At 44.4% G+C, this 13,702-nt stretch overlaps 1 protein-coding gene across 1 annotated transcript; it reads left to right on the forward strand.

Annotated features, from left to right (window-relative positions):
* Positions 1-2,230: 2,230 nt before the first annotated feature.
* CASS4 (Cas scaffolding protein family member 4) lies at positions 2,231-12,216 on the forward strand (the record flags this gene model as incomplete). The annotated part of the gene is made up of 5 exons (XM_010293171.1): positions 2,231-2,729; positions 5,916-6,020; positions 7,067-7,216; positions 8,894-10,228; positions 11,803-12,216. Coding segments are annotated over 5 exons (2,503 nt in total), but the record flags the coding sequence as incomplete, so codon positions are not given.
* Between the last annotated feature and the right edge of the window lie 1,486 nt (positions 12,217-13,702).

Here is a 13,702-nt window from a genome sequence, read left to right on the forward strand (position 1 = left end):
CAGCATCTTTAATCTAAAACAAATGAGATTTCAAATTAGACTTGTGTAGTTTCATACACTGATTAATTAAAGAATTAGGTCCAATAATGTGTGTAGTACGCTGTTTCCACAAGAAAGAATTAGCTGGGGAAATGTCGACATTTATATGCTTTCTAAAACTGTACTGTGAACCAAATTTTCCTCTTCTTTGTGTTGGTGCAACTATGAAGGACAGTCTTGTTGTCTAAAGCACTAGACAGGGGCTCAGTTCCTGGGTTCAGGCTTCCTGGCTCTGCCACCGATTTCCTGCCTGTGCCTGGATAAGGCTCTTGGCATTTCGGTTGCCTGTTTGCAAGAGGGGGACAGTGTCCCTGTGCCCATCCTCTTCAGGTCTGAAGAAGAAGAGGATGTGTCTTTCAGCGCGTCTGTACAGCATCCAGCAAAAAGGGATCAAATGTTAAGGCAGATCTAGAAGTATTGCTGGTGAATAATAGGAAAAGTTGACTGTTTCCCCCCCCTCCTTTTTTTTTTCTTTACAATTGCAACAAGGTCATGTGAAGGCCGAACCCACGCCGGGCTGCACTCTGTGGTGGGGTTCCTGAAGGCCTGACTTCAGCACAGGTGGTTCAGAGCATTTGGCATTGTCCAAATAGAAAGCGGGCTCCCATGTTCAGGGCAAGACAACCGTTTTAACCAGGCTAGGACGCAAGGTAAATGGGACTGTTGTCCATCGCTGGCAGCTGCTGATGGACGAGCCGATGTGTCACAAAAAGGCCGTTGTTCGTGGCCACCCTGACGAAGAAACGCGTGCTGCTACCAACAGGCCGCTTCCATCAGCTGAGCTGACAAAGTGGTTTTCTTCTGCTGCAACTTCGAGCCAGCTGTCGCCTTACAGCAAATGCTCCGGACAAAAATACAAGGCATCACGTTTCCTATTTGGGCACTATCTCTTTGGACATTACTTGCACTTTCCGATAAGGAACTAGTGCTGAAACACAGCCGGTGTCCCTCTGACTGGAAAGCAGTCAGTCTCGTTTTAAAGCTGAAAGCAAACGGTGTTTTGTCCTGAAAACCACGACGTCCGCAGCGCGCTCTACCCTTTGCGCAAGTGCCTCGGGTGGATAGAGCTACCTGCTGCTACCGCGTTCATTCTTCTAGCTCTCAGCCTGTAATGAGTAAGCAAATACCCAAAATAAATATGCTGAAAATAAAACGTGGTCATCTACACAGTCATGACTGTCAGAAACTCATGGGCTTCAGCTGAGACAGGTAGGGCTGCCCTGTGGTAAAGCAGCCGGGAAATACAAGTATTTGTTACCTCACTGATGTTCTGCAATTTTAGGGAAGTTGCTTACTCTATTATTCCTTGGTTTCCTGTCTAAAAAGAATTACAGTAAGAGTTCTCCATGACGATGCTGAAAGATACTGGAGACAGAAATATTCGGATGCAGGTGGTGTCTGTGTGATGGAAGGAAACACAGACACAGTTTTGGGTGTGCTTACCTGAATTTAAGCTCACAAACGCACTGACCTGTCGTGAAGACTTACGAGCCAGCAGACCTATTTGTTTGGTATCGCTGTGTGCATAACTGGATTTTTCCCTGAGATAATGTGTCACAGAAATCATTAGCCTGGGATGTCCTGAATCAGTAGGATCCAACTCTAGAGAGTCTGGGGTGGACGGGGACACAGCGCGCTGGAGCCTGGGTCTTCGGAGGTGCTGCAGCCCACCGCTGCTCTTCAGCAGTGTTTCTGCGGCTGGTGTTGCCACTGGGCACGTATCAACCCCCTTAGCATTGACATTCTGTTTTCTCTTTTTTTCCTCTCTTTTTTTTTTTTTTTAACCCCCCCGGTAAGAAATAATTGGCCTTTCTCATGTGCAGTTGAAGTCCCCAGATAAATTGGGCAGCAGGCAGGGAGGCATGAGTTTTATTTTTGGATGGTTGATGCGTTTTCTCTGCAGCTTCTAACAAAGAATTTGCAGAATGCCAGTGGGGAAGATCACCTATTTTTTATATACGGTTGTTGTTAAAGTCCAAGTAATGAGCATTACCAATGCTCTGCAAGAGCGTTGTGGGGGGAAACGTGGTGAAGAAACGTATCACAGTATAATTATTTTTTTTTTACTGCACTGAACATAGCCGACGCAGGCCGCAAACATTTAGCTCTCTGAAACCAACGCATTGAAAAATGTAGCTTAATGTGAAAACCGGTGGGCTTGAATTAAATTGAAATGAAGGTGGAGATAAAGAGCAAACCAGAAACTAAGGGACATCTGCGTTGGTGTAACGGTGCAATGCCGGTGTTGCCTCTCTCCCCAGAATCCCTTGGCGAAGGCGCTATACGACAACAAGGCGGAGTGCTCGGATGAGCTGGCCTTCCGCAGAGGAGACATCCTGACGGTCCTGGACCGAAACGTCATCGGCAGCGAGGGCTGGTGGAAATGCTCCCTCCACGGCAGGCAGGGCCTGGCCCCCGCTAACCGCCTCCAGCTCCTGGCCGCCTCCCAAGCCGTCCTGCCGCCTCCTTCGCCCCGGCGCGACTCCGCGGAGTCGCCAGCGGGCCAACAGAACATCTACCAGGTTCCCTCCGTCCCCAAGCCCACCGTGTTGTCGTCTACCTATGAGAAGATGGAGGGGTGGGTTAAAGCCCCAGCGAGGGTCTCTACCCTGCCCGCCCAAGGAACGTATCAGGTACCAGCCGTGGCTGCGCAGCTGCTCAGTGAAAGGACCCAAAGCTCAACAAACCAGGTAAGAATATAAGCAGCTATAAAAGTAACAAGTGGTATTATTAAAACAGTCTTTGGGAGCGGGAAAATAATAAAGGCTATTGGCCTGAGCATTTCGGTGGAACTTGCAGCAAAGCCATTGAAATAAGTGGTGTTTAGGAAACTCTCATCAATTCTACTACAGTTTATAGCATTATGTGAGAAATGCTGCTGTGGGCAACAGATGAGAGTCTCAGTGTTCTGTAGTCCCTCACTTTTTTGACATTTTAAAGCAGCTGTACAATAGGGCAGGAAGTAAAGAATATAGCATTTGTTTGGAAGAATCTAGAAGTTATTTACAAACCTACCCTGAAGTTAAAATAACACACACAGAATTTCCTCTTCTGATGGCCTACAGCAGGCATCCATCCAGAGTCCTCTGGGCACATGTAGGGTCTTTGCATCCAACTGCACAGGAAGATGATTTGTAATTAAAAAAAAAAAAAAAAAAAAATCACCCTTTGCTGTGTGATTGCTGCCTTTGGTCTCGTTTCTACTATTTCCAGCACCTCAGCAAGCTACGAGTGCTGCTGCCTCGCTCTCCTGCTGCTCCAGGTTGTCACTACGCTTGCGCGGGATAGCGGCGCCTACGGTGGCCATGCTGGAGGGCACGGGGCTTGGCTGCGTGGTCTGAATCCGCTTCTCTCCCAGCCTGTTTTTGCTGCTGCTGAGAGGGTGACCAGGGTGCATGGGATGAGAGCAGCCACCAGTCCCCCCAGTTATGGGGGTAATTGCAAACCAGGCTTTCCAGGGTTTCCTTCCAGCTGCCTGGCCCGGCCTCTTCTTTCTCCCTACTCCTTGCATTGGGTGTTCAAATGCAACATGTAATTTGACCACATGTTGCATCAAGTAGTCTTAACATCAAAAATTTGTACTTTCTTTAGCGTAAAATGAATGGGGAATCTTGTATAATAAAAAGTAAATAGATCAGGTGGAGAGGGAGTTTAAATGCAAGTTTTTGTGCTGTCCCATAGGCTCTTCAGCCCTGGGTGGCTCTTTATTCTGTGTATGAAAATCATATTATTTGGAAAAGGAAAGAAATTCAGTCCTGAACTAATAGCCTTCCAGACTGATTTAATAGTAATTTGGTTTATGAGACTCAGTTGGACAGCTTTCATCCCACTGTGCCGAAAGGCAAGTTACGGAAACGGAGGTGCTGGTTCCTTCTGTGTGGCAAGTGGGTGCTGGAAAAGGGACAAACTTGGTACATCTCTGGTGAACGAAACCCAGTTTTCAGCGCTGCAGCTGCACATTCAGCCTTTGCATAGAGTTACCATAACTGCAAGCTCAAACTGAGTAATAGCCACAAAAGGCCCTTTTGCACTTGCTGTGATCTGACTTCTCCGCATTCCTAATCCTAAAGAAGGCATTTGCAAATTGAATGTGAGATTGACACAGATTTTCCATGTTGTGCCAGCAAATCAGGCTGAAAATGTCATCTGTTTATTCTTTATCTGAATGAATGGCCCAACAGAAGAGCTCCTCGGCTATTCCTGTCTCTCTGTCATTTCATGTGTTTATGTACCTCAGCCGTGTTTACTCTCACGGAGAAAGAAGAAAAAAGAAAAAAAAAAAAAGTCTTAGCCTGCTTTTATGATTTAGAAGTTGAGGTTTGCCTGAGCTCCTGTCGCCGACGTCACAGCTGTTACCGCACCAGCTGTACCGTGGTGGTCGCAAGCCCTACGCAGACGCGCGGGGAGGCTCGGGGCGGACAGCCTGAGTGCGGAACGACCGCAGCGCTCCGGACCGCCCCGCGTGGATCCCGTGGGACAACTGGCAAAGTGGCTGGCATACTCAGCTGTCCTCTGAGCAGCTGGGTAAAGCCACTGTAAGTCTTTGAGGGAGCTGATTGAAAGCAATAAAACAAAAAAAACAAAACCCCCCAAAGCTTGTGTGCTTTCACCCTGTAAAAAGCCTCATCGCTTCCGCCTAATACACAGGGCACCTTCTTGCTTTACTGCGACTGAAAGTACTTTAAAAAACCAGTAAGATGTGATATTCAGTGAGTTTCCTTTTTGCTGTGTACTGAGTAAGATTTGTCCGACTGAAAACAGACGTGGGCTGAGGATGGCTTTCTTGATCCCACTTATCCGTTACCTTTTCTGTTCAGGAAAGTCTTTTCTGCCTCTGTCTGCAGGCAAGATGGCTGATACCGCTGAGCGCTGAGGGGTTTGTGTTTGCTCGTCAGATGAGTGAACTTTCTTCAGATGAGAGCTAAGAGCTTTCACAAAGATGAAGGAAGCAGTTGTAAAGCTGGAGCCTTGTTCCTCTGCCGTATTTCTCCTAAATTTAGTCACTACAACACTCACTCACATGATGGGGAACGCTACCTCCAATTGTAAATAATTCATTGTAACACAGCGGTGTTTTTGTGGGTTGGTAGTTTACAATACTCCATTTACAAGCCAGCTGCGGAGAGCCAGGCTAAACCCATGCTAAATAAACAAAACTCCGTGGTTTTGGAGTTGATTTTAAAAAAGTCCTTTCCCAACAATCATATTTTGGCATCTTAACTAATTGTCCTGTGGATCTGGTCATAGCTCTTTAAATGATGTTTTAAGCAAATGGGAGAATTAGTCTCTAATTGACCTAAATAATGTAATTCCCCTATCAGTCTTCTCTGTTTATGGAGCCGGACAGGGCATGAAGGTAACTGTTTATTCCTACCAAATGAGTCCGTCTTTCAGAACTGCAGAATAATGCACCTCAGCCTGCAGCTTTTCGCTGCTCTTACTCCCACTAAATATGGCTTGACCTAATGGCTCTGTGAGACTGGAGAAGTAGAAATTCCCCTGCACTTTTTTTTTCTTTAGCAGTTCTGCTTTTGGGTAGTCTAAAGACTTAAATGATAACTGAAGCTGGATTTTCTCCAAATCTTTTCCCTCTCTTGGTTAGTAAGGCAGATCATCTTTGATTTGTATGTGCCAATGCTTATCTTATCTGAGATAAAGCATAAATGCCGGCAAAGGAGAATTACGGGGAAAAAGTACCACACCTGCTTGTAAGGTTAGTTCTGGTCTATCACCCTCAGTGAAAAGCTGAAAGGTTTTTAATCACTTAAGAGTGAGAACTGTTATGGTGGCCTATTCAGCTAATTGAGTTTTCAAAGATGTCCTGAGCTTACTGCTCACTGCAGCTTTCTCATTATTGGTTTTTCTCCCCCTCTAAGCACCTGCTTACTCTCCCAAGAGCATGCTGGGCTTCAGTCCCAAATATCAGGAGTGAGGTGTACGATGTTCCATCCACACAGCGCCGGGAGTCCTTCCTCACGCAGGTGAGTCCTGCCACAGCCCCTTCCTGCAGCTGGGTCCCTGTAGGACCTCAGAATAGATTTTAAGGTAAATTCTGGTGTTTCCCTGTTTGCTTTTTGTAAAATTTGGCAGAAAAATCTCATTTTTAGGGAAGTTCAAAACCCAAAGCAGGTCTCTCTTGAGTTTGTTAGACATTTAGAGAAGTGTGACTTAAATCTGGTATGTTTATTAGAAACATTTTCAGTTTTACCGTTACCGAGTTCCAGGGCACAGATGAATTCTCAGTATCAGAGTGTGAACCACTCTGCCTTGGTTTATCCATCAGGAAATGTGCTATGCCTCTGTGTCATTTGATTGCCAAGATTTCAAAATGTTTACAGAAGAGTCACTAGTACATGTACAAAAGGAAGCTAAATGTCACCCACACCACCCACCTCCTGGGCAACAAAATGCAAGGGATTAGGTCATGTAGCCATGACGCGCTTAGGGTAAGGGCAACACGCCGATTGCATCTACCGCTGAAGCGTCCTGGTACACGATCTTGCTCTTGATACCGTGCTTCCCTGGGGAGAGTGGATGTCGCCGCATTTCCTCTGCGTCTCACTGCAGCCTGCGCAGGTCAGGCTGGGTCAGACGCCAGGCTCCGGCCCCATCCCATCACCTGCCTCGCAAAGGCGTGTGTGGGGCTTGAGCGCGTCTGCGGAGCCTCCCCACGCATCTTGCCCGCCCTGGCAGCACCTGGCAGTGCAGGGTTGAGCCCACTCTAATTCATTTATCACCAAGTTATCCACAAACTGTGTTTGTGTTGCCCGCTCTGTTGAAGTGGGGTGATGCCTGCCAAGACCCAAAGCTGCCCGTGTAGGTGACGGCTGCCTTGCACCTGGTGCCCACCGCCCTCCTGTGCAGCGCGGCGGGAAGATGCTCCAGCAGCTCTGCAGCAGGTAGAGCTTGACCCACGCTGTCCAAACTAGGAGCTACCTATGATCCAAACCCCTTTGGTTCCACCGAAGTCTTCAGTGGGCTCTGAAAAGGATTGAAGCCAACCTGGGTTTTTTTCCCCTTTGACCAGAGCGGTGCCACTCCGCCCGCTGCACGAAAGGGCTCTCTGCTGGTCGGATCCACCCAGTGTTTCCAGGAAGAGCAGAAGCAGCTTTACAACATCCCGTCCAGCCCAGAAAAGGCAGGAGCTGTTACCCAGAAAGACTCACCAGCAGGCAATGTAAGTAAGACACAAGAGAATAGTATCTCATTACTGTGATGTTGGGCACGTGCACTGAACCTCCCTTGAGCTCTGTTTGCTGGTGAGGATTGCGGGGATAAGACCAGCACACCTTCAGTGCAGTACCTTGTCCTTCATGTTAAAGGGACAATTACCGCTGGCTCCGGGATAGTCGGGGTACCTGTCGGGACAAGGACTACCACTGCGTTTGCTGGACTGCTCATTGGACTGCAGGCACCAAGTTCTCTTCCTTTATCTTTTTATGATAGTGTGAAAAGCAAATTCAATACCCTACATTCTTGAATGCCTGATTGTTTGGAATATTTAAGCAGATGGAAACTAACTGTTCCCATTCCATGCAGCACTCTGCTGCCACCTTTTTTGGGAGTGGAGCACACCTGGCTTTGGGGACAGCCTTGAGAGGGGTCCGGCTTCCCATCTGCTCCGCAGTTTGACAAGTACCATCCTTGAAGAAAGGGCTGATCTTAAACTTCATGACAAATAAAATGCCTCAATGAAAACTCTTTATTAGTTGAGTGCCACATATTTCGGGTTTCCTGAACAGTTTTGGGATCCAAGTGAATTTTGACAGGCTCCTTAGCACACAGCCCCAGGGCTGACAGCAGGACTGGTGCTACCCAGAACTGGGACGCTGGCATATGAGCACTTGCTCAGTGAAGCTGGCATTCCCACCATCTTCATGGCTGTTAACAATTTACCGACCAGCTGCAGCAGGCTGGGAGCAGATTTCCTTCGGGAGACACAGTTTATTGTTGCTTCCAAAATCAAATTTTCTTAGAATTCTTTGTTTATGGGCAATTCGGAAAATTCTGGCTTTGGTCTGAAACACTCTTGTCTGGGCTCCCCTTCTCATGCATGTCTTCTGCAGATGGGGAAGCCTGACCTGGCCAGTTCTTTCTAAAGTTTTTATTATGTAACAGTACCGTCAGTTGTTTCTTGTTGCTGTACCCTCCTACAGCTCCTTGCAGTCCCTCATGCTTGTGCTTCGTGCTTGTAAGGCATCCAGGTACAAGCTGTCCCAAAGTGCCTTTTAGCATTAGTCCGGATTTTCTTGCACAAGAAGCGCGCGTTTTCCAGCTTAGAGATTTCAGCTGTGCATACACATTTTTAAGGCACTCGGCAAGATCTGTATCCATCTGACCAAACCTGTATCAAGTAAAAATTTAAACTCATTGTAGTTGTTTGAGAATAGTCAGTTGTGTCTGTTGGTGATTTTTTTTTTCAGGATATATATGTTAATGCGGGTGAGGATACTGGAAGATCAAGTGTTTTCTGACACAGAGGCTAATAAAATCTTACCTCCTTCATACTGTAAAACTGAGTGTTTGATGTTAACCTACTAATAAACTGGCATTTCACTTTTCTTGTAGCCATTTCAGAAAACTGAAATTTTCCCACCCCCAAGGAGCCAAGGAAGAGCTCACAGACTTTACTGGTTGGGAACACAGCTGTATGATTTAATCACCTGTGCTCAAAATACGTTAACCTTCGTATGTGCAGCTCGTGCATTTTAGAAAATTAAAATTATGGGCTTTTTGTGGTGCAGTTCCATTGACATTACTGGAGTTGCCCACATTTGCATGCTCTGAGAATTCAGTTTTGTTTCTTACTTCTGGTATAAAACAATGCTTATAAATCCTGTGTGCTTTGTTGCAGTTATATGATGTCCCTCCCAAAAGAGAAACTGATGTTTCAGAAAATGAATCTCAAAAAAAGTCCTGGGGCCGTTACAATACCTTGCCAAATCCCCGAAAGTCAGAATGGATTTATGATATTCCAGTATCACCTGAAAAAACAGGATTAAAGCAAAACCCTCCTGGCCATTCCTTGGAGAACCAGGTGCTGTACGATATACCACCAGCCAGGTACAAGGCAGTAACAACAAATACTGAAGCCAAAGTTTTAAATCCACAATTATACGATATTCCACCAACACAACGGAAATTAATGTTTCCAGATGTCCATCTTTATGATGTTCCATCCTCACGGGACATGCTCCTTTGGCCACAAAACGGTAGCTGTGATGTACCCCTCAGTCTCCTGGCTCCAAAGGCTGAGAATCAGATCTCTGAAGAGAATGTTTATGATATTCCAAAAGTTTTGCCCACCGCTTTGCAGTCCAAGAAAGAGATGGAAAAAAACAGTGATAGTTCTGGAGACCAAGCACACAGTGCTCTTTCACAGCTCTCGAGAGATGCCAAATTAGAACAAGACAGATTATCTGTTTCTAGCGTGGACAGCAGAAGCAGCACACTCTCTACATCCTCAAACTCTTCTGCTGAGTCTTTTTCTATGTCAATATCAGAAGAGCCTGCCAAAGAAATTAAACTGGACCTTGACGTAGCCATAGAGACACTGACTAGATTGCAGCACAGTGTATCCAGCTCAGTTGCAAGTTTAATGATCTTTGTGAGTAGTAAATGGAGATTACAAGAACACCTAGAGAAAAGCATTGAAGAAATCCATAGAGCAGTTGATCACATAAAAGTATCACTGGGAGAATTCTTGGCCTTTGCTCAAGTCATAAAGGTAAATGCCTCTTACCTCACTGATAACAACCTTCAGACCAGAATTAAAAAACAGCTAGAAATTCTTATGAACTCATTCAAAATTTTAACAGAAACCAGAGAAGCTCTAAACAACTGCAAGTGGTCACTAGAGGCTTTGGTCCTCAGGATACCTCAGAACAACCCAGATGATCTTGATCGCTTTGTTATGGTAGCCCGCACGATTCCAGATGATCTCAAGAGGTTTGTATCCATCATCATTGCCAATGGTAAGCTGCTCTTCAGGAAGAATGAGAAGGAACAAGAAATGAGGCAATCAAAAGTGAACCCAGAATACAAAATGGCAAAACAAATCACAGTGCCCAGAAGAATAGAAGTAGATTCATTTCAAAGAAATACTCCTGATAAACCGAATCAAAATCAGGTCTCTTCTGAGAAACCAAAAGAAATTGCCACTGAGGACTGTGATTATGTTCAGTTACAGGTTAGTATAACTGGATTTTACTATCTATATTCTTGATAGTTTACAGATATTAAGCTATAAGCACTATTTTATCTTTGCACTAGTGCCAAATTCAGTTTGCACTACTTCCTATTTTCCAGGCTTTATGTGAATTCAGGATTTTGTTAGAGTAGTAGATAGCGCATGTAGAATGATGTGATGTTAAGTAATAAAGTGAACCGGTGTTTTGAGAAATTACAGCCACCCAGCCAGCCCTGGGAGGATATTTGTAGCTTGTCCGTTTAAATTCATTTGAGACACAGCTTTTAGCTGGGGCTTAGCAATTTGTTTCATATCTTTTGACTAGTAGTTCTCTTCTTGCCAGTATATTTTGTTTGACACAACTATACAAGAAATGTTAACTTTCTAACTGGGGTGTATTGGAAAGCATCCTTTCATTGAAAATTTTGATTTAACAAATTAACTCTTGCTGTGAATTATCTAATTTATTTGTTGGAATTTTGGATGTTTGTTAGAATCATTCTCCTTAGAATTACTGAAATGTCTACTAAGAATATAACTGTCTTGGTTTCACAAAGAAATGCTGGCTTGTCTTTAGAATTTAGGAAATGTTATGTTTTGTTAATGTTGGTTTCAGTCTTAGATCTTGTAGGATCAGACACGAAATGTTTAGTAGGAAAAAAACTACAGTTGCTTCTAATAAATGTACCATTGTCATCCATAACATGCAGGCTGCATAGCAAGTAGTTGTTTCCCCCTGAAATAAGAGCATTTATATTTAAATATTTTATGTAAACCATTTCAACTTCGCTTTCATTTTGATTTGTAACAGGCACAGAAAATCATGTCAGGTAATGAAGTAGCAAAGAAGAGTCCAGATTCAAAACTAAAGGTATTTCTGATTTTGAAGACTATTACTTATGAGGACTTCTAGTCCCTGATTTCTGTGCTTGCTAAAATTCAAAATAATTTGCACTTGGACACACATATCTATACATAGAGATCTATTTGTTTTCTCAAAGTTCATTTTCCCAGAACTAGTTCTTTAGAATTACTGCTGAAAACCCATGCAAAACATTTCTTTTCCTCAAGTGTAACAAACCACTTTGGTTTAAAGTCATGCTATTTATTTGCTTGCCTTTGTGTATCATTTGGGATAAGGCTGTGAGAGTTAGCATTTCAAAATACCTTGCAATGACCCTCTTGTTACTGTACCGTTTTAATCATTCATAACCCTCATGAAGTCAGTACCATTAAAGATCAAGTCTAAATGTTTTCTATTACCTGAAAGCTTGAAGTCCAGACTGTATAAAGGATTGATGTTAGCTACAGCACTTTGTGTGCTATCCATTATTAAAATCATGAAATCTGTTTAGGGAAAAAAGGCAATCAGGAGAAAATACCACTTTGAAGTCCACTACTTTATGGAAAGAGACATGATTGTAAAAGACTCCTGGGCTGGGAGTACTTTGGAGACTATTAACTAACAAAACTCTCTGTAAGTGAAGAACCTGTGAAGAATACAGGGTAGAGCAAAGAAAGAAACAATCAGTGTGCCACCAAGCTGAGTCTGGTTTTTTTTAACCTTTTTCCAGGTTTTGCCATCTGCAAAAAAGACTGTAATTCAAAGCAAGCAGGATGCTGCAAAGAAGATCGCTCTCCCGGAACACTGTAAGCTGTGTTTTGGTGCACTTCACAAGGCAATTGGTGTATTTACTAATAGTCTGAGCAACAACCAGCCACCGGAAGTCTTCATATCCCACAGCAAATTGATCATTATGGTGGGACAAAAGTTGGTGGATTCTCTCTGCCAGGAAACTCAAGAAAGAGATGCTCGGAACGACATTCTTCACAGCAGCAGCCGGTTTTGCAGCCTCTTGAAGAATCTGGCTCTCGCCACCAAAAATGCTGCAATACAATATCCAAACGCAGATGCCATGAGGGAACTTCAGGATCAAACTGAGGAGCTGTCTAAGTACACGCAGCAGTTTAGAGCAATGATGGAATGAAAGACACGTTGCTGTTTTTGCAAATTCTCTATTGTTGTTGCTCCTTTGGCATGTGGCAGCCGAGGGGAGCAAATGCAGCTCAGTGACACCAACTTTCAGTCACCTCTAAGAACTCCTGCCGGGCAGTTCCCTGGGTGCTGGTGCCCTTTTAGCAGGTGGAGATCCACACAACAGCAGATGCAGAAGAGGAGTTGTAGAATTAAATCTGTACATACTTCTGCATTGTTCAGATCCTGCCTGGAGATGTCGACATCTTAGCGGCTGGGCAGGAATGTTTGCAGTGTATTAGAGAAAAATTATTTTATTATCTGGCTGATTTCTTATTTTTTTTTAATTTCTATATAGGTCAGATAAATATATTTTCCTTTTTTTTTTTTTCTTTTCCTATTCGAATATGTAAAGTCTCTCTTCAAATTTTGCTACACAATGTTATGCAACTTATGGTAATCCCATCATCAGTTGTTCCTTGAGGACTTTACTCAAAATTTGTAATTACAATTTATTTTTGTTTTAAACAGCTGCAAAGCTAATTTTTGTTTTTAACGTAGAAATTCAATTAATGTATTACAGGACAAAATCTGGCAGGTACTACACATACCTAGCCGTTAATGCTAAATGCTCCAGCTGTTATCTAAGCACAGAAGGAAAACTGACTTGGAGTCCTGGCTCCCAGTAAGGGTACGGGGAGCGCACCTCAGCCATCCTCTGTCGTAGCTTGAAGCCATTCGGAGCATTGCTCCACCTGAAACAGAATTTATTGTAGTCAGTAAATATGCAAGAGGCTTTGGACAAGCTCTTTCCACAAACTGGAAAGGCAGCGTTGTTTCTCCCACGCTGACGAGGCTGCCCCGGGGCTTCTCATACTGGCCCTTATGGTGTTTTTCTGTGTAGTCATTAACTTCATCCCTGAATTTGCTGGGTCTGAAATACAAGGACGAAGGCCCTGTAACCACCCAGGTAGCCTGCTTGTACACCTGCGCTATTTGTATTTTTCCTAATTAATTTATTTTTCAGTTTTTTAGCTGAAATTTCGAAGTTTGGCCTTTCTCGGCAACGTTATACCTGTGTCTTTGCCCTGAAAATGGACAACGAGTTTTATGAGCAGTTAACAGCTGATTTGCACTGTAACAGTGCTCACACTCAGTGTGTCTGTGGAAAAAACCAGCTCCGTCATCTTCCTCTGTTTTATTTTCACTTGGCAATCACCGTGGTTTATACCGTTATGTAAACGTCGACATTTGTAAATATTACCGTTTGCACAGTTCCACGCAGTAACTGCGTTTTACATTGCGTTTGTATGTTTTGTATTAAACTCGCTCCTGGAACGACCGAGCGTTTGTAGAGCGTTTGTAAGCTGCCGTCGCAGCGGCAGAGCGGGCTGCGGGCGGGAAAGGCGGGAGGCGTCTCCTCAGCGGGGGGCAGCTCGCGGCCCAGCCCCTGTCAGCCCGGCCCAACTCGGGAAAAGCTCGTTTGGCCATAAATCCCC

The sequence above is a fragment of the Phaethon lepturus genome, unplaced genomic scaffold, assembly GCF_000687285.1.
Source record: "Phaethon lepturus isolate BGI_N335 unplaced genomic scaffold, ASM68728v1 scaffold29858, whole genome shotgun sequence".
NCBI lineage: Eukaryota > Metazoa > Chordata > Aves > Phaethontiformes > Phaethontidae > Phaethon > Phaethon lepturus.